General features: G+C 51.0%; 1 protein-coding gene across 1 annotated transcript in view; it reads right to left on the bottom strand.

Annotated features, from left to right (window-relative positions):
* DOT1L (DOT1 like histone lysine methyltransferase) overlaps positions 1–12,114 on the bottom strand; it is a gene marked incomplete at its 5' end in the record, with an annotated part of 70,710 nt that extends 58,596 nt beyond the window's left edge. The window contains one exon of the mRNA XM_084250780.1: positions 12,034–12,114. Within this exon, the coding sequence (XP_084106906.1) occupies positions 12,034–12,114 (81 nt within the window). The remainder of the gene's footprint in view (positions 1–12,033) is intronic.
* Between the last annotated feature and the right edge of the window lie 14,238 nt (positions 12,115–26,352).

Below are 26,352 nucleotides of genomic sequence, written 5' to 3'. Positions count from 1 at the left end.
CGCCTGCTGCTCCCCTCAGCAGTGTACTCCGTCAGTCTGCCTGCTCTGCTCTCCCCTCTGGCTCTGGTGAATTCTCTCACCTTCCCACACTTCTGACTGTGCCCAGTGCTTGTATAAATAAATAAATAAATCTTAAAAAAAAAAAAAAAAAGGAGACATTGCAGCCCCACAGAAAGAGAGGCAGGGGCGGGGCGGCGACAGTCCTTGTGGAAAGCCAGTGACAAGTCGCACAGGCCTGCCTACCTCACAGGAAGCGCCGCCTCCTGGCCAACTGCAAATTAGTCACAGAGCTTGAGTCTGGTGGCCCAGCCCCAGCTCCTCCCACTGGGAGACTAGAGCTTCAGAGCACAACCCTCCACAGAAAGGAGCAGCAGGAAGGCAGAGAGGAGGAGCAGGGAGGAGATGCGGGAAGTCATGACAAGCTAAGTGCAGAACACCACGTGCTGTGAAATGAAAGAGGAGGAGGGAGAGGTGACCAACTTCACTCCTCAGACTGAGGCAGGAGTAATAAAACCCTAGACATCCCTCCTACTCTCACCTCACACCAAGTACACTGAGAAACAAAACTAAATCGCCAGCACCCCAACCACCACCACCACCCCCACCACCCCCACACACAGAGATAGCAAATAAGGCAATACACAGGCCTAGGAAGCAAGGAACATCTGAACGCAAGATGGAGAAGCAAAACGAGAAGGGCAGAAGTCCTGGGACAAATATAAAGGAGACAGAAATAGAGGAACTATCAAAGACTTCAAAACAATATTAAAAACACTAAGGTAGGTAGGTAGGCAGGTAGGCAGGTGCAAGATCTTAGGAGATTCAGGAATGAAGAAAGTTCTTCACCAAAGAGACTGAATATCTAAAAAGATCACAAAGACCGTGAATGAAATGCAGACAAATTTAGAAAGCACTTTAAATAGAATTAAACTGACAGAAGAATGTTAGCTGTAGTAGACACAAATGAACAAATCGCTCATTTAGAAGAGAAGCAAGATAAAGGAAAAATGAGGAAACGCCGCAAGAAATATCAGATCCCAGAAGACAAGGAAAGACATAGGAGCAGAAACCCTATTCAAAAATAACTGAAAATTTCCCAAACCTAAAGAATGAATTAAATATGGGTGTCCAGGAAGCAGAGAGGAGCCCTCCATTTTAACATGGCAACAGACCTGCACCTAGACACACCACTGTCAAACAATCAAAAATCAAAGAGAAAGGAAAAAAAAAAATGGCAGGAAGCGAGGGAAACAAAATAACTCACAAAGGCTCCCAAATTAAGATGTCCCCAGACTTCAGCCCAGACACTCTCCAGGCAAGAAGAGGGTGGAAAGAAGGGTTCACAATCCTAAAAGACAAGAACCGCCAGCCAAGAATTCTCTATCTTGCAAAATTATCATTCAAAAATGAAAGTGAAAGGTGTTCCCAAAACACAAACTGCTGGAGCTCCCCACTACACCTGCCCTTCAAGAAATGTTGAAAATTCTAAAAGGAAAGAAAAAAATGAAACAAATTCCTGAGCAAAATGACAGCAGCAATATAACACCATAATGGCGAGCAAGAATACCATGAGTCAGGCGGGAGGAAGAAATGGACAGAACCTATCTAGTTCAGCGTCAGAGAGAAAACACCAGCTCATAAAGGACTAAAACATAGGAATTTAAGTAAAATCCCATGGTAACCAGTAACCAAAAATCCAGAACAGGGCCTCACCGGTGGCGCAGCAGTTGAGCGCTGGGTTGCAAAGCTGCCCGCAGCCTCTGGAGTGCCAGTTCGATCCTTGGCCGCCAGGCGAGGGTCCCACATGGCGCGCAGACGTCTCCTGCCGCCCGCTGCTCCCCTCAGCAGTGTACTTCGGTCCTTCTGCCTGCTCTGCTCTTCCCTCTGGCTCTGGTGAAATCTCTCACCCTCCCGCGCTTCTGACTGTACCCCCAGTGCTTATATAAATAAATAAATCTTTTTTAAATAAAAATCCAGAATAGAGACCCACAGATGAAGAAACAAAATTGACAGAAATACTAAGGAAAGTAATCCAGAAAGAGCAGAGAAAACAAGTGGAAAACAAGAAACAACAGAAAAATAAAACAATCAAAAACAAAATGAAAATGAACAGTTCATATCAGCAATCACCCTAAAGGTGAGTAGTCTGAACTCATCAATAAAGAGATACAGCTTAGGGTCTCCCTGGTGGCGCAAGGGGTTAAGTTGCAGCACTATGAAGCAATCCGCAGCCATTGCAGCAGAGTTCCATCCCTGGCCAGGAAACTGATTCACATGGCGCAGCAGACCTCTCCTGTCCCGCCTGCTGCTCAGCAGTGGATTTCAGTCAGTCTGCCTGTTCTGCTCCCCACAATGTCTCTGGTGAATCCTCTCACCCCCACACACACACTGCACCTCTGGCCTGCACCCCAGCTCTTGTATACATAAATAATAAATAATCTTTAAAAAAAAAAAAAACCACAGCTTAACAATGTTGGTGAACATTTCAGCCCTCTATTGTTTACAAGAGACTCATTTGAAACCTAAAAACAAAAACAAACTAAAAATAACAGAGTGGAATAAGGTCATGCATGCTAATAACTCAAAGACTAAAGCAGGAACTGCTATTCTCATCAGATAAACCAGACTTTCCACTAAAGGTGATCAGGGACAAAGATGGACACTTTATAATGATCAAGGGAACAAGTCACAGTAAGAGGTAACTGTTATTAATATGTATGCACCTAACAAAGGAGCACCTAGTTATATAAAGCAGCTATTAACAGGTCTAAAACAACATATTCACAAAAACAAAATCATCAGAGACCCCAACACACCACTGGCACAAAGGAAGTGTTAGAACAGATGGATCTACTGGACATTTATAAAAGTTTCCATCCCCAAAGAAATGAATACAATTTCTTCTCTAGTGCACATGGAACAGTCTCAAGAAAAGAACATAAAACATGTCTCAGGCAATATATAAAAATAGAAATTATATCAAGCATCTTCACAGACCACAATACTATAAAGCTAGAAATTAGCCACAAATAGAATCCTGGAGCAAACCAAAACGTGAAGGCTGAACAAAATGCTTCTGAACAACTCCTGGGTCAGTGAAGAAATCAAAAAATATCCAGAGAAAAATGAAAATGAGGACTCCCCGGTGGCGCAGCAGTTGAGCGCTGTGTTGCGAAGCTGCCTACAGCCTGTGCAGCACCAGTTCGATCCCCAGCAACCAATGAGGATCCCACATGGTGCGCAACCTCTCCTGCCACGCCCGCTGCTCCCCTCAGCAGTGTACTTCGTCAGTCTGCCTGTTCTGTTCCCCGTTCTGGCTCTGGTGGTCTCTCACCCTCCCGCGCTTCTGACTGTACCCAGTGCTTGTATAAATAAATAAATCTTTTAAAAAAAAAAGAAAGAAAACGGAGACACAAACTACCAGACCCTCTGGGCTGCTCTAAAAGCAGTGCTGCGTGGGAAGCTTATAGCAATACAGGCCCATGTTAAAAAGAGGGGGGGAAAAATTCTCAAATTAACAATCTAACTCCGCAGCTGAAAGAACTAGAAAATGAACAAAAACATCCAAACATATCAGATAAACTCAACTTTCCACTAAAGATAATCAGGGACGGGCCTCCCCGGTGGCGTAGCGGTTGAGCGCTGGGTTGCGAAGCTGCCCGCGGCCTCTGCAGCGACGGTTCGATCCCCGGCTGCTCCCCGGCCACAGAGGAGGGTCCCACATGGCGCGCAGACCGCTCCTGCCGCCCGCTGCTCCCCTCAGCAGTGTGCTTCGGTCCTTCTGCCTGCTCTGCTCCCCGCTCTGGCTCTGGTGAATTCTCTCACCCTCCCGCGCTTCTGACTGTATCCAGTGCATGTATAAACAAAACAAACAAACAAACCAGCAAACAAATAAATAAAGCATGCCTCTATTTAAAAAAAAAAAAAAAAGATAATCAGGGACAAAGATGGAAACTATATAACAATAGTTTTGTGGAGGGCCTCCCCCGTGGCGCAGCGGTTGAGCGCTGGGTTGCGGAGCTGCCCGCAGCCTCTGCAGCGCCGGTTCGATCCCCGGCTGCTCCCCAGCCACCGAAGGAGGGTCACCTCTCCTGCCGCCCGCTGCTCCCCTCAGCAGTGTACTTCGGTCCTTCTGCCTGCTCTGCTCTCCGCTCTGGCTCTGGTGAATTCTCTCACCCTCCCGCGCCTCTGACTATACCCAGTGCTTGTATAAATAAATAAATAAATCTTTTAAAAAGAAAGAAATAGTTTTGTGGAATGATTATTTTGTGGAAGGAATAAAACAATAAAAATTAGAGTAGACATAAATGAAACAGAAAACAAAAAGACAGCCTAAAAGATCATTGAAACCAAGAGTTGGTTCTTTCAAAAAATAAACAAAATTGGGCTTCCCCTGGTGACGCAGGCACTTGAGCACAGCGCTGTGAAGCTGTCCACAGCCTCTGTAGTGCAGGTTTGATTACGGTCGTCCGGCGAGAATCCCACATGGCACGGCAGACCTCTCCTATCTCGCCCGCTGCTCCCCTCGGCAGTGTATTTCAGTCAGTCTGCCTGTTTGTTCCCCGCTGTCTCTGGTGAGTCCTCTCACCCTCCCATGCATCTTGCCTGTACCCCGGTTCTTGTATGCATGAATAAATAAATCTCTAAAAAGAAAAAAGAAACAAAATTGACAAGCCATTAGCTAGGTTTACAAAGAGGAAAAACCCAAATAGAATCAGAAATGAAAAGCAAAACTACAAGATTGAGCAGAAAAACACAGCAGCATAGCAATCTATTACAAAAGTCTCTATGCAAACAAAATGGACAACCTAGAAGAAATGGACTCATTTGTATCCTCCCAAAACTGAAGGAGGATGAAACAGACAGCTTCAGCCATCCAATCACAAATTTGCACATATCTGACAAGAAGCTAACCTCCAAAATTTACAAGATTCTTATACACTCCCACAACAAAGAAACAACCTAATCAAAAAATAGGAAAAGGGGGCCTCCCTGGTGGTGCAAGGGGTTAAGTCTCAGCACTATGAAACAATCCGCAGCCACAGAAGGATGAGTTTGACCCTCCCCCCCCCCGCCAGGGAGTTACCCACATGGCCCAGCAGACCTCTCCTGCCTTGCCCGCTGCTCCCCTCAGTACTGTATTTCAGTGGATCGGCTGTTTTGCTCCCCACTCTGTCTCTGGTGACTCCTCTTACGCGACCCCCACACCTCTGGCCTAAATCCCAACTCTTGTATGCATAAATAAATCTTAAAGGGCCTCCCCGGTGGCGCAGCGGTTGAGTGCTGGCTTGCAAAGCTGCCCGCAGCCTCTGCAGTGCCGGTTCGATCCCCGGCTGCTCCCCGGCCACCAGAGGAGGGTCCCACATGGCGCGCAGTCCTCTCCTGCCGCCCGCTGCCCCCTCAGCAGTGTACTTCGGTCCTTCTGCCTGCTCTGCTCCCCGCTCTGGCTCTGGTGAATTCTCTCACCCTCCCGTGCTTCTGACTGTACCCAGTGCTTGTATAAATAAATAAATCTTAAAAAAAAAAAGTAATAAATTTAAAAAAAAAAAAAAGTAAGGGTCAAGGGGCCTCCCTGGTGGTGCAGGGGTTAAAGTCTCAGCGCTGTCAAGCTGTCACCAGCCAGTGCAACTTGAGTTTGATCCCTGGCCAGGGAGCTGACCCACATGGCGCTGCAGACCTCTGCTATCCTGCCCACTGCTCCCCTCAGCACTGTATTTCAGTAGATCTGCCTGTTCTGCGCCCTGCTCTGTCTCTGGTGAGTCCTCTCAGCCCCTGCACCCCTGGCCTGCACCCCAGTTCTTGCATGCAGAAATAAATAAAAATAAATCTTAAAAAAAAAAAAAAAAGTAAGGGTTCAGGACAACAGATATGCCCTCAGGACAGAATGGAAACAAGACAGGGCAGGAATCCAGGCAGGCTGCCGCAGGGCTGGGCAGTGGCAGCCAGAGTATCCACAGGGTGGCTGGGCATGAGCCAAGAGAACGCTACTTCACCACTGGTGAGTGCTTCAGGCGGCACCAAGCTCAGCCTTCCCATGTGGAGGCTCACAGTCAGAACAGGACCAAGTCTGAATCCAATTGCGCTGCTTCTAAAAACCAGGCCTCCATGAGTCCAGAGCCCCTGGGCATGGTCCCTCACCCATAAACTGCCCAATAGGGACAGGCCTCCATGTGTCCTGGCCCTTTTCCCAGACCGCTGCTCTCCTGCAAGACTTACTGGGCAGAAAGCTCCCCAGCACAGCTAGCCCTAGTCACGGCCCCTGTGTCAACAGGGCAATGGACATCACGGGTTCAGGTCTGCTGTCCACAGAAGAAGCGGCGCGGGAGAGAAGGGGATGAGACAAAGCACCTCCACCAGACTGGAGGACCCACGCTTGACTATGGCAATGCTGGGGACCGAGCTGATTCACGACAGAGCACAGTGTCAGGGGAGAAACGGTACCCTAGAAGCTGTAGGAAAAGTCAGGTTCACGCAGTCACCACTTTTGAGTTCCACTAGTTTTAATAACTGTGCTCACATAGCCCCCAAAATAGTGTCACGCAGCAAAAGGGGACAGAGGGGGCAGCTGATGCCGAGCCAACTCATCTGTCCCCAGGGAGGAGGGTGCTGAGTCAGCCCCATCACCGTCACCGGGCTTTTCCATCCTGTACACCCATGAGTCAGGGAATGTTCTCAGATAAAGACAGAGCCACAGTGACTCACAGGAAGGAGGATTTCTGCCACCACCCCCAGGACACCTCTCTTCACAGGTCACACACAGTCACATCTCTGATCAGCGTAGGCCACATGACCACAGAGGCTGGCTCCAAACTGCATTGTTCCCAATTCTGTGGGTCCCAGCACCGTGTACCACGGGTCAGGAAGTCCCACCCAACACACCCTTTGGCAAAATAAAAACGAATGCACCTTTAGCAAAAATCACAGGCACTTGAGTGAAAGCAGCAACACCTAAGTTACCCTTGAACGTGGAAAACAGAAGAGGGCACCGGGATCCCCTAAATCCTAGTGGAGGAGGCCGGGGAAGGTGGGAGAGGACATCCTCAAGAGAACCCCAAGGAAGGCTCTTAAGGCAGAGTGTGGGCACTGAGTCAGACCTCTCCCTAGCACTACTGCCCCCACCCATGAGCTAGCCACCACATGATGGCGGGGTCTCTAGGCAGCAGTGGCACCCACCGTACACACACACTGCCTTCTGTGGACCCAAAAGACCACAGGTCTTGAGGAATGAACCCCCATGGGAAATGGGGGTCTAGAGCCATGGGCCCCCAACAGAGTGGGGGCACTGGAAACATGGCCATCCTGGACTGAGGTGTGCAGTGAGTACCAGATAGACATGGGATTTCGAAGAGAGAAGTGTGCGCGCGCGCACACACACACACAGCACCACCACAGTGAAATCACATACATGGCTCCTGTCACCAGTGGTTACCTCAGACTACCTGACTCCACCTTTACAAATGATGGCACTTTTAGGGGTGACCCTGAATCTGAGGTCTAAGGAGGGCCTGGGCCCTTGCCCAAGACTTAAAGCCAATCCACAGCAGAGCTGGGGTCATCCTGCTCTGGCCAGACACCTTCCTGCAGTTTCCTGCAAAAAGTATAAACTGAGGCCCACGCCAAGCACATAACCACAGGAGAGAGCACACGGACCACAGTCTCTCCTCACAGGGACGCACCCCAGGAGAACCCACACACCTGCCAGCACAGACTCTGTCCCAGGGCACAGGAGCCAGGATGAGAGCACATCTGAGGATCCCCACTCCGCCCCATCTCCAGGAGTGGCCGCGGCTGGTTAGCACCACACCAGTTCATCTGATGTCCCGCTACCCAAAGGTCAATAGTTCGCAGGGGCCTCAAGACCACAATCTGGTCCATCCATAAAGAGGAACATCACCTGGTCATGAAAAAGAAGGTATCTGACACTCACTACCACCGTTCTCTCCTGGGACACACGACACACAAGGAGAGAAGCCAGACACACGAGGCCACATGGTGTGAGTCCACGGATGAGAAATGTCCAGGACAGGCCCAGAGAGAGAGTGGGTTCATGGTGCCAGGGGCTGGGGAAGAGAATGGGAGTGACTGCTGATGACTATGGGATTGCTTTAGGGGAAGAGGGCTGCAGCACCCCAGATGCCATGCTGACAATGGGGAGAACGCAAGGCATGCAGGGCACCTGAGCGTTGCCACAGAGAAAGCCACATCTAAGAATCAGACAGTGGATGGGCTAGGGGAGAAGAGAGAATCTGGAAGTGGAGAAAAAAGCTAGTCAGGAGGAGGGGAAGCAAAGAACACGAAGCAGAGGCAAGCCAGTCAGTGAGAGAGCACCCATGAGCACAGGGCACTGCAGAGAGCCATAGACACAGGCTTCTGGAGAGACAGCAGGGCCTCAGAGTGACATGAGCTATACCCTAAGGGACACGAAATGAGTCAGGTCCCAGGCAAATACCTCCTGAATCAAGCAACACCAGGGAGTGGGGCTAATAGGAGTCCCCACTGGTAAGAATAGCAAGGGCAGCTTCAAAGGACAGAGAAGGCAAGGAGAGGTCCCTGGTGCACAACCCTAAGAAAGAGGACTAGTAATCCCCCAGCCAGTGGCCCCTGGGAGACCACGGCACCCAGGAAGGGGAAAGCAGGCACAGGAACTGCAAGAGGACATGTCAGGAAGAAAAGTTCCCTGGGGCTCACCAGGGCCCCCGGACCCAGGCATGCCAATGCAGGAGGTCCTCTCATTCAAAAGAGACCCCAAATGCTCTGTAGCTTGACAGCTCCAATGTCAGCAGTGCAACGACACATTCTTCAGTTGTGTCAAATGCTGCCGCTGGGGAAACGGGCAAAGAGAACACAGGATCTCTGGCATCTTACAGCAGTGAGTGAAATCTACAATTCTCTTAAAATAAAAAGTTTAATTTTAAAAAAAGGGATGGGAGCCTGGGCTCACAGACCTCCCCAGGGAACAGCTCCGACTCCCTGCAGCGCCTGCCCGGCACAGCGGTGAGGCGCACACACTGATTCTCAGTGACCAGGGCATGAACCTTAACGGCCAAGCTTGGCACACCAGACTCTTCCCACCGTTCTCTCCCCTTTTAAAGCAGCTTCTTTGCCACAGAGTCAACAGGGATTAATGTGCCTTTTGCTTGAGTAAGTTAGTCAGTCCCTCACACAGCGGGGTCAGCATCAAAAAATACTCTCTGAGTCACAGAGGGATTGCTCACCCACCCACCTCAACCACACGCAGCACGAGGCCAGGACACTACTCAGTGGGCATTCGTCAGAAAGTCGTGGGCTCCCCGAGAGGAAGCGAGGTGGGGACAGTCACCCTGAGGCGGCTCCCCCACCTACAGCCTCAACGAGTCACAGAGGGCGGGGAAGAACCGAACATACTACTCCCTTCTGAATGGAGACCTGGTTTTCCCACCAAAACAAAGGGTCACCCTGCTGGGAAATGCCACCGTTGCGTGGAAGTGGGCATCTGGAAACTCTCAGTCACCCCTGAACTGGTCAAAGCATAAAACGCCCATTTCCCACGCTGGACACTTCTGGGTGCAGAGCGCTGTGGCTGTTTGCACTGCCTCCCCACACCTCTCCTGGGTGAAACCAGCAGCCCCTCCCTCTGGCACCTCAGCCGGTCCACTCTCCTGCCAAACCAGTGGCCATAAATCACCTTTCTTTGGTTGTAAGGTCGTGAGGATAAGAATAGTGTCTACTGTCCTCGGTGCCCCCGGACAGTGGAAACACTAAGTAGGTGCTCCCAGAATGAATAAAATCAACCAATAAATGAGCTCAGCCCTTCCAAATCTGCAGTCACATGAGAGCTGGCCATTTGACATTAAGTTCTGAAGTGGCCCTTTCTCTCCCTGTGATCGTCACTGAATCACCAAAGGACATGAACTCATGAAGTGCTGCCCCCAGGTTTCCCAAGGGAAAGCAGAATTCTTCAGTGGGAACAAGAACGGCTCTTGGAGACATCACTGCAGTTCTCAGCAAACCCACCTGGGAAGCGCAGAGAGGGCGAAAGTCTGGCGGGCCGAGCCCCCCGCCCAATGGCCTGGTGGTAGAACAAGCAACCAGGAGCGGGCCTGCTGACCACGCACAGCACCTGACCGGCGTGGTGGCACAGCACACACTCACTGCCGCACCTCTCAAGAGCCAGGTCCTACCAGCTCCTCGCGAGACCTCGCTCTGCCCCAAATAAAAGACTTTAATCAGGCAACCACGTCCCTATGCACTTTCACCTCAGTATCAGAGAGGGCGCAGCAACTCCACCTGGGTACAGGCACAACGGATTTCCTAGCTCTTCTAATATTCAAACCTACCGATTCCCAAGACGCGGAAATGTTGTCAAACATAAAGGCAGCAAAGGCACAGCAGTCCTACTCTTGAGTATCATCCCAGGTGAAAAGCCAAGTTCACATCAAAACCTGCTTGGCGGTTTAGAGGGGCCTTATTTGTAAGTCTTCTCAAAACTGTCAACACCTCACGTCTTATCACTACAGGCAGGCGATGGACAAAGACGGTGGTGGAATACAACACAGCAACGAACAGGAACCCTTTCCGTACCCCACCACTAAGGATGAATCTTAGATAAGCTTTGCTGAGTAACAGCGGACAGAATCGCAAAGCTGCCTGCTATGGTAGCATTTGTTCGACTTTCAGGGAAAGACAAACCTCAGGGCCAGAGATTAGCCTTGTCCAAGAGGTGACAAGCAGGTTGACAACAATGGCGGCAGAGGGATGGCCGAGCGGTGACTGGTCAGTCCTGTTGTCGGATTGCAATGGGTTTGTCAAAAACTAGTTTAGCGTCCTGGACACCAAAAGGAGTGAATTATACTGGACGTCAACTAAAGATAAAGAAATGCCACATTTTCTGAAGTGCACTGGCCAGCTGCTAGGCAGAAGTCTGTAGGATGGTTGGCGTCTGGAAGGTTCCCCCGCACTTTTCATTTTCCGAGGCCTTGGACGTCTTCCCGCCCTGCCCACTGTTCGGGATGCCCGCCCGGACACACACCCTGGGCTGCCCAACCGGAAAAGCCAGAGCCAGGGCTCAGCCTCGCAGTCAGCGCAGGAAGAGCAAAAATAGAAAGCTCCTGCGCGCCGTGCGCGGCTGGACGCAGCTAACCCCGCCGACCGCGGCGGCCCGGGGCCGGCGGCCAACACCCGCGCGCGGGCGGTCCCTGCGCCGACCCCGCCCCCGGCCGCGACGCTTCCAAAAACTGACACTCGCGGAGCGCGCGCGAGGGGCGGGGCGCGCGGGCTTCCCCACCGGTCCCGGCCGCAAACCGTGGGCGCGAAAGGGCGCCCCGGCGCCCGGCACCTGCCGCGTTCTCCCCCTCCCGAGCGAGCAGCGCGCGGCCCGCGCGCGGATCCCGGGCCGCGGCCACCCGCACCCCGCCCCGCCCGGGAGCCGAGAGGCCGGCGCCGACCCCGGCGCCCTGGCATTTCTGGAATCGCCGGGGCGCGCCTTTGTAAATTTCCGCCCGGCCTGTCATTTTCCAAGGGGCGCGCTCCGCGGGCGGCCCCCCGCGGGACGCGGGGCCCGCGCCGGCCGCCAGGGCCGGGCCGCGCCCCCACTCGCGCCAGGGAAAGAATTCTCGATTTCCAAAGTACTGTCAGCCCCGCCACTCCAAGCCGGCGGCGCAGAATGACTACTTTATAAAAACCTGGAAGAAGCAAAGTGTGCCCCGAAAGGCTACAGCGCTGAGCACACCGGCAGCGCGAAGAATTAAAAAAAAGCAGCCGAATGTCACGACGCGCGCTGCGGCCGCAGGACCCGGCTCCGGGCCCGGCCAGCAACGGCAGCGCGGCCGGGGCAGCCCGGGGGCGCCCCGGGGCGCCGAGGGACCGGGCCGCGCCTGTGCCCCGCAGCGGGCGGCCGGCCGCGCCCCTTCCACGCGGGAGGGAGGGCGCCTGGAAACTGCCGCGGGACCCCGGGGCGGGGCGGGAGGGCAGGGGGTCCCCGCGAGGGGTGTCGGATCCCAGGCGCGCGGGGTCTCGGGGGGAGCCCGCGGCCCGCGCCGGGAGGGAGGTACTCACATAGACCGGCAGCGGCCACGGGTAGACGGCGGGCTCGGCCCCCACGGGCGACTTGAGCCTCAGCTCCAGCTTCTCCCCCATGTCGGCGCGCGCGACCGCCGCACCATGCTAGTCGGGCGGTTGGGGGAGGGGCGGGGCGCCGCGGGCGGGGGCGGGGCGGGGCGGGCGAGCGGAGGAGGGCGGGCGGGAGGGCGGGAGGCTGAGGGAAGGGGGCCTGGTCTGGGCCTCGGCCGCCGCCGCCGCCGCCGCCGCCGCGCTCCCGTCCGGCCCCCGGCTCCCTCTTTGTGGTCACAGGCCTTGGGCCTCCAGCGCCGCCGCCATCTTGGGCCGGCGTGAGGCGAGCACAATGAGCCGGGGACCGGGCGGAACCACTCGCAGGGCGCGCAGGGGGGAGGCCTGGCACGAGGAGGCGGCGCGCGCCCGTTGCTCCGCCCGCCGCGCCACGCACGCCCCCCCCGCGCCGCCGCGCCTGTGGGCTCGCCCGCACGGACGTACGCAGGCACGCACGTCCTCGGCTGCCCTCGGCTGCCCCCGCCCGCCCGAGGCGGAGACCCCGGGAGAGCCCGCGGGGCGCGCGGTCGTGGGGCGCGGACAACCGGGACCCCAGCCCCGCAGGGACGAACCAGGTCGCAGCCCTCATCACTGGTCCCAGAGAGTGCGGCCTCCCTGCTGCGCGGTGCGCGGCTCGCTCCGCCAGAAAGCTGTTGACGGAGTGCAAACTGGGCGCCAGACCCCGGGCACCCGGAGATTGCAGCGCCGAACCTCGGGGAGCTTTCGGTTTCGTGGAAGTAGTCACGACCGACTGGGGAGGAGGGGCACGGGGAAACTCTAAATGCCAGAGATGATTCATCTTAGGTGTCCGCTCAGCTGGGCCACAGCTCCCACGAGAGTATTGCAGCGCCGGGGAAGGTGGTTCCAGATGAGGTGAACAAGCCAGTCGCCCACCAGCCCATGGGTGGACCTCGTTCAATCAGTTGAAGGTCCTAAGAGGGAAAAAATGAGCTCCTCTGGAAGGACGGCACAACCAGCAGTGGCCTTCCGACGCCAACGGCAGCCTCAGCTCCCTCCTGGGTTTCCATTCTAGGGTCCTGTGCCAGCCCCAGCCACACGAGCCAATTCCTTAAAATAAAGTTCTTTATAGATCTGTAAAACGTACATATATTGTATATGCCCTGAAAATACACACCTGTGTGCATACATGTATGTGTGTACATAATGGGTACGCGTTATATGTGTATCACGGTATGCACATCTGTATGCTTATAAGCATGTGTATTGTGTGTAGTTGTATATATTATACATGTATATAGACCTATGTTTATATAGATTGTATATATGTGTGTGCGTGTAGTATGTGTCTTGTGTTATAATGTGTATATATGCATGTATACACACCTATACATTTACAAGTGTGCATGTGTGTACACATATATATGTGTGTGTATGCTGTATGCACACCTATATGTTTTATATATATTTTATGTACTGGTGTGTATACTGTATGAATGTGCATTCTAAGTATGCACATGTGTCTATATAACCTACATGTGTAAATGTGTGTATTGTATATATTATATGTGTGTATATGTGTTTACACATCCCCATGTCTTTTTTTTAAAGATTTATTTATTTATGCATACAAGAACTGGGGTACAGGCCAGAAGTGTGGTGGGTGAGAGGATTCACCAGAGACAGAGTGGGGAACAGAACAGGTGGATTGACTGAAAGACACTGCTGAGGGGAGCAGCAGGCCAGACAGGAGAGGTCTGCTGCACCATGTGGGCCACCTCCCTGACCGGGGATCGAACTCATCCTGCAGTACCTGCGGATTGCTTCACATTACTAATGCTTAACCACTTGCGCCACCAGGGAGGCCCCCCATCCCTATTTCTTTGACTCCTGACATGATGATATATAGAGAGATACATGCATAGATCATATCTATTCATCTATGTGTATATATATATAGTTATATACACACACACACACACACACAGCAGTTATTTGTTGCTGTTTAACAAACCACCCCAAAACCTAGTGACTTCAAACCATCATCTAACATGCTCCTCGTTCTGTTGGTCAGCATTTTTGGTCTGAACCCATCAGGTCAGTTCTTATGTGGGTTTTTCCTGAGGTCACTCACATATAACTGGTTACTGAGTTGGCCAGCTGCTGGCTACCTGGGCCACAGGGCTTCCATCAGGCTGGTTCCTGTCTCTTCTCTGGGCTCTAATGCTTCAGGACATGAGCATGACTCCGCTTAGCATGAGGTTCAAATGGCAGTGATGGAGAATAAGAACAGAAAAACTGGAAAGGACTAACTCACACAAGGAGAAAGGGGTAGAAGGGATTAGCATAAGCCATTAACCCACTTAAAGAAATCAAGACCCTTAGCCATCAAGGCCCAGATCAGGAGATGCAACACCCAAAAGCTATCAGACTACAAACCACCTACCCACAAAGACAAGCCATTGCCTACCAAGAGAAGAGGATAAAGTCTAATGCTGCTCCCACCAAGGGGCATCTCTTCCTGCCCTCTTGTGTCTATGCAAGTGTCTTTTACTGTCCTATCCCTTTTCTCTTTTTTTTAAAAAAAAGATTTATTTATACAAGACCCGGGGTACAGGCCAGATGTGCGGGAGGGTGAGAGAATTCACCAGAGAGAAAGTGGGGAACAGAACAGGCAGACTGACAAAATACACTGCAGAGGGGAGCAGCGGGCAAGGCAGGAGAGGTTTGCTTCACAATGTGGGATTCTCCCCCGTCGGCCGGCATCGAACCCGCGCTGCAGAGGCTGAGGACAGCTTCGCAGTACGGCGCTCAACCGCCTGCACCACCAGAGGCCCTGTCCTATCCCTTTTCTAATAAACGTGCCCTTTAAATATAACTACTGTCTCTGCCTCGTGAAGAAACTAGCTATGTGCCGCCGAAACTGGAGCTCTGGTGAAACCTTTCCCAGAGTGAACCCAAGGACCCAGCACTCTACAAAACCCCATCAGCAGTAAAAGGAAAGAATGGAAGCTTCCACACTCTTGCAACCCTCTTGGCAGGCTTTAAGGACCCATTCTTTCTTCCCTGTGGAGTGTTGGCTTAACACAGGGTCTAATCTGACCTATCCCTTGTTTTTGTAAATAAAGTTTTATTGGAACACCATCACACTTGTTCATTTACACATCACTCTGACTGCTTTTCTACCACAACAGCAGAGTTGAGTCACTGTGACGAAGACCTCCAGCTTTGCAAAGCCAAAAATACTTACTCCCTGATCCTTTACAGATGTTTGTCGACCCCTGACATAAGGCAGAAGACCGCTCCATTTTCTGAATCAGCTTCCTAGCTATGCCCACTAAGCTTCTTGATTGGGGCCAAGCCTCCCAGCAGCCCCCAAACCTGACATAAACCTCAAGTGGTCCTGCTGGATTTGACCAGGGAGAGGGTGCAGTCTTCCGAGCCTCTGATTAGGTTACTGAGGTCCCGAGCACAAGAAACCTGACATGCTTTTCTGTCCTCTAACGCGTCACCAGCCGTGTGCCCCCATTACACAAGTATTTTCTTCCACTGGACGTGTGCTTATGACCATGTGACTGTGGGATTGGCCTTTGTGATATCCCCCCCACAAGGCCCATAAACAGGAACTTTTTTCTTGGCAAAGACAGGCGGGCAGAGGATAAGCTCTCACAATCAGGCCGTCAGGGAAATCTTGGTGATTTCCCCAAACTCCCCTCTCAAGGGGAGTGGCATTGCTGCCAGGTCTTTGAGGTGCACCTCAAAGTTTCAGAAGTTGCTACGGCAATGGCTGCAGAGAACAGAATCCCTGCAGGTTCCTTCTGCTCCAAGATCCAGGTCCTGACCCCTCTGGAGCCCAGGGTTTTTGAGTTTCCTGCTGCAGAACACTCTGGCAATTTAACCACTTCCAATTACAGTTGACCCTTTAACAACACTGGAATTAAGGTTCCTGCCACAGTGATGGGGGGGGGCGGTTTCCCAGGAAAAGGGGAGGTTCCTCGTTCCCTGCCCCACCCAAGGAAGGGTGATGCTGAGCAGGGAGAAGCTGGAGAAGAGACTAGAGAAGGATGGAGAGCAAGGAGACCTGGAGGAGGCACATGGAGCAGAGATTTGTGGAGAAGCTGCGCTTGCTTCTTTTTTTTTTTTTTTAAGATTTATTTATGCATACAAGAGCTAGGGTACAGGCCAGAGGTGTGGGGGGTGACAGGATTCACCAGAGACAGAGTGGAGAACAGAGCAGACAGATTGACAGAAGCACACTGCTGAGGGGAGCAGCAGGTGAGACAGGAGAGGTCTGCTAAGCCATGTGGGCTGCTCCCTGGCTAGCTGGGAATCGAACTCGAACTCGTGCTGCAGTGGCTGCAAACAGCTTCATAGGTTGTGTCTTAACCCTTGCGCCACCAGGGAGGCCCCCTGCGCTTGCTTCTTGACCACAGGTTTATTATTGATGTAGTTTTCTTGGAGTTAGTGCAGGTCCTTGGGTTCACTCTGGGAAAGATGTCACCAGAGCTCAGGTTTCAGCGTCAAGCAGCGAGTTTCCCAGGTGAGTTTCTCCAGTCCCAGCATAGTGCAGGTCTCCGGCAAGTGCAAGTCTCCCGCAGGCAGGAGGCTGCTGCCTGAGAAGGGAGAGAGTTGGTGAAAGGAAGCACTTGCATAGTCACAGGAGGGCAGAGTGCTGCTGCCTGTTGTGAGGGTTGTGTTAGGTTTTATCATCTTCAGGGAGGGGCTCATCCTTGTAGGTGGATGGTCTGTGCCCCTGACACTCCCTATAGCAGTCTGATAGTTTCTGGGTGTTGCGCCTCCTGATCTGGGCATTGTTCCCTAAGGGTCTTGGTTTCTATAAATGGGTTAATGGATTATGCTAATCCCTTCTACTTCACCTCCTTGTGTGAGTTAGTTTCTTCACCTTGTATCTCCTTTCCTTCATCATTATCAGAGTTGGTAGCTCAGGGGTCTCCTAGGGAGTCAAGATGAATTTTGTCAGGGGTGCCCAGGCCCAGGGTCATTTCTAGGCATATCTGAGAGGGAGTCCAAGGTTGAGATTAGCATCTGAATCAGTAGCTCAGTAAAACAGAAGCCCCTCCCCAAAGGAAGGAAAGAGAAGGAGCAATTCACCCTTTTTTTTCCTGTTTTGCCAATTGATCTGGGATGTTTCATCATATCTTCTGCCATCAGGCTGGGATTCAGGCGGGCTCCCGGGTTCTTAGGCCTTGAGACTCAGATGGAATCACACCAACAGCTTCCCTGGGTCTTCAGTTTGGGGATGGTAGATCCAATTGGCTGGACTTCTCTGCTTCCATAATCACAGAGGCCAATTTCACCTAATAAAGAAATAAATATATGTGTTTAAGGTCAGGGTCAGCGTTAGGGTCAGGGAGAACACTTACACACTGGCCTAATTTCAAGGTATCAGCAGAACGGAGTTCCTTTCTGAAGATCTAGAGGAGACTCCACTTCTTCCCTCTGCCAGCTTCTGAAAGCTGTCAGCATGCCTCAGCTCTTGACTCTTTCTCATCTTCAGGGTCAGCAGCATCAGACTGAGTCCTCCTGATGCATCTCTCCGACCTTCTACTTTTAGGGAAACTTGTGATTGCATTGGGCCTAGTGAAACTGTAACAAGGTGGTCCCCAGGAAAGGGGGAGTTTCCAGGTTTCCTGCCCCACCCAAAAGGAGGGTGGAGCTGAGCAGGGAGAAGAAGCTGCAGAGGATACAGAAGAAGGAGGAAGAGATGGAGAGCCAGGAGACCTGGTGGAGTCACATGGAGCCAAGAGACATGTGAAGAAACTGCGCTTCCTTTCGTGGACTGGGTGACACAGATGTGGATGAGAGATCCATGGGGAGGTGACAATGGCATTTTTTGACTTGATGTTGCTTTTGCTCTTTTCCTCCCAGACTTGTCTGCTTGTTTCTGATCCTTTTCTGTGGGTCCCAACACTGGAAGATGCTTTAGACTGTGGCAGGCTTTGGGGCCTTGCTCTGGGCCAATCCTGATTGGGTAGACTTTCACCCACAAGAGCATGGGTTACTTTGGGTGCTTGATTTAGAAACAATATTCTTTGCCTTTCCTTTATTGTTTGCTAATTGTATTAAAGTTCCTTTTCATTAAAGTATCATGTTTTGTGTTGATGCAATGGATGCCAGAACCTATTTAGAGCAGGCAGGTTTGCGGGGTCTGGGGTGCCCCTCTCCCTGCCCTGTAACAATTCCACCTGTAACTTTAATTCCCTTTGCCATGTAAACTCTCATGCTTCTGATAAAGAGTCTTGGTCCCAGAAGGTTAGGGACATTAACTTGCCACACCAAGACAGAATTTATAATAAATGCTTGATAGATTTGCCCATTATTATTGTCAAAGTGAATATGATGAACAACTTTGACCTTCTTTCTTCCAGTGATATTAGACCAGCAGGGATACAATAACCCAACTTGATAACTGGGGAAACTGAGGCTCACAATAGTGCTGTGAAGCTGAGCTCTTGGTGGAGTATTGGATAGACCTAGGCCCCTCCAGATTCCTCCCCGGCAGCCAGATCACATCGCTGTCTCATCAGGAGTCGTAAGACTGTCTGCATCCTCCCAGTAGACCTGTGGTTACCAGGCCCACAGGTGATGCAAGATAGTGCATTCATTGCTGGGATGTCCTCCCCAGCCATGGGAGGCCCGAGACAGACCTAATTGATGTCTCTGGGCCTAGAGGTGCCCAGTTGCTCATCCGGGCACCAGGCCCCTCCCTTAGAAGTCTACCCATCCAAGGCAGATGGTGTTTCCTGACTCTGAGCCAGATGAGTGATCAGGGCAATCGCCTCCCTCCTAGATCCTGCTTCCTCACCTGCCGCACAGGCGCCACAACAATTGCCTGATGTGTGTGCATTCATGGAGTAAACACTGTCGACAAAACCAAGTGCTGGGGAGAGTATGTTGCATCAGCAACATGGCAGTGATAAAGAAGAGAAACAGGTGTGGTGGGGCAGGCTGCAGGATGCAGGATGAAAGCAAGATCCTGACCTTTTTATTGGCAGAGAAGGGTGGATCAAACTAAACACTGGATTTTGGCTTTACGGAGGGTGAGTCCAATGATACATACCCAACTCCCACTCATGGCTCCAATCTTATTAACAAGGCTTTCCTCTGATCAGTTCCCCCCCACCCCCTGGGTGTTTCTGGTCATACCTCGGGATGTATGCCTATTTCCCCAGGGCAATCAATCATCCTATTCTTGCCTAACTTGAAAGGAGCCTTGGGGCCTCCCTTGTGGCACAAGAGGTTAAGTCTCAGCACTAAAGCTATCTGCAGCCTCTGAAGTTCAAACCTGGGGCCAGGGAGTTGACCCACATGGCAAAGAAGACCTCTCCTGTATCGCCCCCCTGCTCCCCTCAGCAGTGTATTTCAGTCAATCTGCCTGTTCTGTGCCCTACTCTGTCTCTGGTGAATCCTCTCAACCCCACACCTCTGGCCTGTATCCCAGTTCTTGTATGCATTAATAAATCTTAAAGATTTATTTATTTATTTATTTATACAAGCACTGGGTACAGTCAGAAACGCAGGAGGTTGAGAGGATTCACCAGAGCCAGAGCGGGAAGCAGAGCAGGCAGACTGATGAAATACACTGCTAAGGAGAGCAGCGGGCGGCAGGAGAGGTCTGCGCACCATGTGGGACACTCACCTGGCGGCCGGGGATCGAACCGGTGCTGCAGAGGCTGCAGGCAGTTTCGCAACCCAGTGCTCAGCCACTGCACCACCAGAGAGGCCCTGCATAAATAAATCTTAAAAAAAAAAAAGAAAATACACATTTATCCAAAAAGCTGTACATGAGCATTCACGAAAGCATTATTCAGAGCAGCTACAATGTGAAAGCAGCCCAAAGGGCAGCCGGCAAAGTGAAACTGTACGTAGCATGTCCAGGCAAAATAATATTTGACAAAAAATAAAATAAAACAAAAATCAAAAAAAAAAAGGAAAAAAAAATTGACAATAAAAAGGAGTGAAACGGATGCTCATGGCCACAGGGAGGGAGCCTGAACACACAACGCTTGGAGAGAAGCCAGACAGTGCGAGGCCACTGGTGTGAGGCCACTGACGAGAAACATCCAGCACAGGCCCAGCCACGAACAGACGGTGGGCTGGCGGTTGCCAGAGACTAGGGGAGGAGAACAAGGAATGTTCTGCCAATGGTTGTAAACTTTTTTTGTTTTGTTTTGGGTGATGAAATTGTTCTAAAATTATATAGTACTGATGTTTGCACATCATGTTGAATATACTAAAAACCACTCAATTGTACATTTATGAGGTTTTTTTTTTTTTTAAAGATTTATTTATTTATTTATACAAGCACTGGGTACAGTCAAAAGCGCGGGAGGGTGAGAGAATTCACCAGAGCCAGAGTGGGTAGCAGAATAGGCAGATCTACTGAAATACACTGCTGAGGGGAGCAGCGGGCAGCAGGAGAGGTCTGCACGCCATGTGGGACCCTCGCTGGCGGCCGGAGATGGAGCCCGCACTGCAGAAGCTGCAGGCAGCTTCACAACCCAGCGCTCAACCGCTGTGCCACAAGAGCTGGGGTACAGGCCAGACGTTTGGTGGGGGGGGGGTGAGGATTCACCAGAGACAGAGTGGGTAGCAAAACAGGCAGACTGTCTGAATATACTGCTGAGGGAAGCAGTGGGAGAGTCAGGAGAGGTCTGTGGCGCCATGTGGGTAGCTCCCTGGCCAGGGATCGAATTTGTGCTGCAATGGCTGGCGATAGCTTCATAGGCTGCGTCTTAACCCCTTGTGCCACCAGGGAGGCCCTGAATTGTATACTTAAAAGGGCAAATTTTATGGCATATAAATACCTTGAGAGGGCCTCCCTTGGTGGTGCACCAGTTGAGCACTGGGCTGCGAAGCTGCCGCAGCCTCTGCAGCACCGGTTCCGTCCCCGGCCACCAGCGAGGGTCCCACATGGCACGACAGACCTCTCCTGTCTTCCCGCTGCTCCCCTCAGCAGTGTATTTCATCAGTCTGCCTGCTCTGCTCCCCGCTCTGGCTCTGTGAATTCTCTCACCCTCCCACTCTTCTGACCATACCCAGTGCTTGTATAAATAAATAAATCTTTAAAAAAAAAGGTAATAACTTGTAAAATAACAAAATATACATTGGTCTCAGTTCCAGTTACTGGCCAGAGCTCTGAAATCCTCAGGAATCTCCTAGGTGATACGAGTATCTTTTGTTCAAAGTGGCAACCATGGATCGGTCTGGTCTGCACAAAGACCAAGCTGTAATAGGGCCTCCCTGGTGGCACAAGGGGTTAAGTGTCAGCACTATGAAGCTATCAGCAACCACTGCAGCACGAGATCAATCCCCAGCCAGGGAGGTGACCCACGTGGCACAGCAGACCTCTCCTGACTCCCCACTGCTCCCCTCAGCAGTGTATTTCAGTCAGTCTGCCTGTTCTGTTCCCTGCTCTGTCTCTGGTGAATCTGTAACAGGGTTGTCCCCAGGAAAGGGGGAGTTTCCAGATTTCCTGGCCCACCCAAGGGAGGGTGGAGCTGAGCAGAGAGAGAAGAAGCTGCAGAGGAGACTGAGGAAGGAAGGAAGCAGGATGGAGAGCCAGAAGGAGACCTGAAGGAGGCACATGGAGCAGAGAGTCTCATGAAGAAACTGTTACAGGGCAGGGAGAGGGGCACTCCAGACCCGCAAACCTGCCTGCTCTAAACGGGTTCTGCCATCAGCCGCATCACATCCACACAAAACATAGGAGACTTTAATGGGAAGGAACTTTAATACAATTAGGAAACAATACAGAAAAGACAAAAAATATAGTTTCTAAATCAAGCACCCAAAGTTACCCGTCCCATCGTGGGTAAAAGTCCATCCAAATGGGATTGGCCCAGAGCAAGGTCCCAAAGCTGCCACAAGTCTAAGGTATCTTCCAGTGGGGACCCACAGAAAAGGGTCAGAAACAACCAGACAAGTCTGGAGGGAAAAGAGCAAAATCAACATCAAGACGAAAACCGCCATTGTCACCTCCCCACGGGTCTCTCACACATCTGTATCACCCAGTCCAGGACCAAAAGGCAAGTGCAGTTTCTTCACATGTCTCTCTGCTCCATGTGCCTCCTCCAGGTCTCCTTCTGGCTCCATCCTGCTTCCTTCCTTCTCAGTCTCCTCTGCAGCTTCTTCTCTCTCCTCAGCTCCACCCTCCCTTGGGTAGGGCAGGAAACCTGGAATGTCCCCTTTTCCTGGGGACCATCCTGTTAACAAAACTGTGCTTGCCTTTTGGTCGTGAACTGGGTGACACAGATGTGGGTGAGAGACCCGTGGGGAGGTGACAATGGCGTTTTTTGTCTTGATGTTGATTTTGCTCTTTTCCCTCCAGACTTGTCTGGTTATTTCTGATCCTTTTCTGTGGATCCCCACTGGAAGATGCCTTAGACTTGTGGCAGGTTTTGGGGCCTTGCTCTGGGCCAATCTCATTTGGATGGACTTTTACCCATGAGGAGACGGGGAACTTTGGGTACTTGATTTAGAAATTATATTTTTCGTCTTTCCTGTGTTGTTTCCTAATTGTATTAAAGTTCCTTCCCATTAAAGTCTCATATGTTTTGTGTTGATGTTGCAGATGGCAGAACCTATTTAGAGCAGGCAGGTTTGTGGGGTCTGGGCTGTCCCTCTCCCTGACCTGTAGCAAATCCTCTCCTCCCCTGCACCTTTGACCTATACCCCAGTTCTTGTATGCATAAATGCCGCGGACCAGCACAGCAGTGAACGATGAGGCCGTCTCAGGGTTGAGAGACTGCACAGGGTGGTCAGGGATTCGGCTGAAGAAATGACAAACAGACACACTTCAAGAGAGAGTGTAAATCTGAGTGCGATTTTATTTGAGTTAGTTGCCAGTATATATACAGGAGCAGTAAATGGATTTAGCTTATCGCTGAGTGGTTTACATCTGGACCTAGCCTCTTTCTTAAGTAGATAATCCATTAGTTTTGTTTTTAAGCTATATGATCGCATTTTTTTGTTTTACTAGCTACTTTTTCACTTAAACTATATTTTAATTATTACAGGGTTTAGTAACGTTTCATTTGAGTCAGCCTTGTGTTAAGGATTTCACATGATTTTTTAATTAACAACAAATGACCTTTATAGAAGAAGGAAGTTTTAGAAAGACAATGAAGGGATAAAGTTTGTAGTTCTAGAAAGACGAGATAAGGTTTTAGCTCCTGGTGGTCGTAATCCTTTGATAGGCTTCTGTCTTATCCATGTCTTCAGGGAACTTTGCTGTACTCCCCTGCCTCAGGGAGTTTTTGCTGTTCTCCCCCTGCACGCTGGTTCCTTGCCCAGCCGGACCTAGGGACCTTGGCGATAGCCATTAGCCCTAAAGGTCACTGCAGGGGGAGGTGCAGCACATAAATAAATAAATCATAAAAAAAAAAGGTGTGGTATCCTTATACAGGGAAGTTTCCAGTTTCCTTGCCCCACCCAAGGAAGGTTGGAGCTGAGCAGGGAGAATAAAGATTGGGAAAAGGACTTGGGAAATCCTCGAGGAAGGAGGAGTCACACAAAGCAGAGAGACATGAAAAAGAAGCCACATTTGCTTCTCAGCTTTGGACTTGTACAGGGACTTCAGGGACATGGAAGGAGATACTTGAAACAGATGTGGGTGAGAGACCCGTGGGGAGGCTGACAGTGGCAACCTTTATCTTAATTTTGATTTTGCTCTTTTCCTTCCAGAGTTGCCCTGCCCCTTCTTCCCTTTTCTGACGGGTCCCCACCAGAAGATGCCTCAGACTTGTTGTAGGCCTTTGGGCCTCAGCTGCCCTGCTTTGGGCCAACCCCATTAGGTTGGGCATTTGCCCATGAGAGGATGGTAAGGTTGGGTGTTTCACAGGGGAACTATTTTAACTATATTTTTTCTCTTCTCTGCTCCTTATTGCACACTAATTGCATTAGTGTGCCTTTCCACTAAAGGTCTTACACACTAGAGTATGTTTGTCTTTATGAGGCAGATGGCAGAACCCATTTACAGCAGGCAGGTTTGGGGGCCCTGGGGTGCCCCTCCTCCTGCCTGCTGTCACTGGGGTAGCAGAGTGCTCTGGCAGCTTATGGAAGTGCCTCGCCCCTTCCCACATGCTTTGCCCTAAGCATCTCTTGCACCTGTTCATCTATACAACTATATCCTTTATCATGCTTTGTTATGATAAGCCACTCTACAGTCAGTAAATGTTTTCCTGAGTTCTGTGAGCCACTCCAGAAAAAATCAAATGTAAGAAGGGGTTTGGAAAACTCTGATCTCCAGGCAGTAGGTCAGAAGCAGGGTGACTGCCTGGACTTCATTGGCACCTGCAGTGGGGACAGGCTCATGGGACTGAGTCCCTAAACCACAAGATACAATCCATTGCTATCTTGGGCCTCCTTGGTGGCACAGGCAGTAGAGCGCCGCACTGTGAAGCTGTCCGCAGCCTCTGCAACATGGGCTTGATCCTGGCTGGCTGGCAAGAATCCCACAAGGCGAAGCAAACTTCTCCTGTCTCGCCTGCTGCTCCCCTCAGCAGTGTGTTTTCTCAGTCTGCCTGTTCTGCTCCCCACTCTGTCTCCAGTGAATCCTCTCACCCTCCTGCGCATCTGTCCTGTACCCCGGTTCTTGTATAAAAATAAATCTTTAAAAAAAAAAAATCCAATGCTATCTTCAGGCAGACAGTGACAGAATCGAGTTAAATGGTATGGCACCCAGCAGGTGTCACAGAATTTCTTGGTGTGAGAAAAATAAAAGCCCACAAATCTGCTGTCAAAAGTGTGTGAGTGTGGTAGTGGCCTGAGCATGAAGGACACACAGGCTGGACAAGTGAGTGTTTCCTAGACACACATAATAGGAAAATTAAAAGGTGAGGAGGAGACAATGGCGTATGTGGTTCCTTGATCAATCTTCCTCATTCTTTACCTGTCCCTGTGTCGACAGACTTTTCCAGGTGAGTTTGAAGTTCTCTCCAGTATAGAAGCGTCCTCCCTGCCCCACAGGTGATGGGGGAACTGATTCAAGGCTGGAGCTAGGACTCATCACAGGTGTCCCCTTCAGGTGACAGGCCCCTTGTCCTAACTAGCACAGCCCTCTGCTGGCCGTCCTGGAGATTGCAGGCAACCCTGACGCTCGCGGTATTGTTAAAAATTGGTTCTTACCAAAACCATTGTTTAGTCTTCATCAGTGTAAAAATTTCTTAAGAACCTACAGAGAGAGAGAGAGAGAGAGAGAGAGAGAGAGAGAGAGAGAGAGAGAGAGAGAGAGAGAGAGAGATCTCGGTATCATAGAATTTGTGGATGGATGAAGTGGGAAAACTTCTAACAAAATAAGTAGGTAAAGAATATGATGTGGTAGAAGGTGATATGTTTTAAGAGAAAGGAACAGAGGGGTTTCATTTAAAAAAAAAGCTTTATTGAGGTGTAAGTGACATACAGTTAATTGTTCATATTTGATGCCCTTTTATTAATTGGGTTGTTTTTTTTTAATTAATTTATTTATTTATACAAGCACTGGGTACAGTCAGAGGCGTGGGAGGGTGAGAGAATTCACCAGAGCCAGAGAGTGATGAGTAGAACAGGCAGAGTGATGAAGTACACTGCTGAGGGGAGCAGTGGGCGGCAGGAGAGGTCTGCACGCCATGTGGGACCCTCGCCCTGTGGCCGGGGATCGAACTGGCGCTGCAGAGGCTGCGGGCAGCTTCGCAGCCCAGCACTCAACTGCTGCGCCACCGGGGAGGCCCTGGGTTGTTTATTTTTTTAAGATTTATTTATTTATGCTAAAAGAGCTGTGGTGTAGGACAGAGGTGTGGGGGGTGAGGGGATTTACCAGAGACAGAGCAGGGAGCAGAACAGGTGGATCTACTGAAATACACTGCTGAGGGGAGCAGGGAGCGAGACAGAAGAGGTCTGCTGAGCCATGTGGGTCAGCTCCGTGACCGGGGATTGAATTCCTATTGCAGTGACTGTCAATAGCTTCATAGTGGTCCTCCCTGGTGGCACAGGCAGTTGAACACAGTGCTGTGAAGCTATCTGCAGCCTCTGCAGTGTGGGTTTGATCCCTGCCAGCGTCGGAGAAACCTACATGGTGAGCAGACCCCTCCTGTCTCGCCCGCTGCTCCCCTCAGCAGTGTATTTTGGTCATTCTGCCTGTTCTGTTCCCCGCTCTGTCTCTGGTGAATCCTGTCACCCTCCAGCGCATCTGGTCTGTACCCTGGTTCTTGTATAAATAAAATAAATCTTAAAAAAAAAAAAGCTTCATAGTGCTGAGACTTAACCCCTTGTGTTACCAGGGATGCTCTGTCTTGTATCTTCTTTTGAGAT

The sequence above is a fragment of the Talpa europaea genome, assembly GCF_964194135.1.
Source record: "Talpa europaea genome assembly, chromosome: 12".
NCBI classification, from domain to species: domain Eukaryota; kingdom Metazoa; phylum Chordata; class Mammalia; order Eulipotyphla; family Talpidae; genus Talpa; species Talpa europaea.
This window is presented reverse-complemented; position numbering and strand designations above follow the sequence as displayed.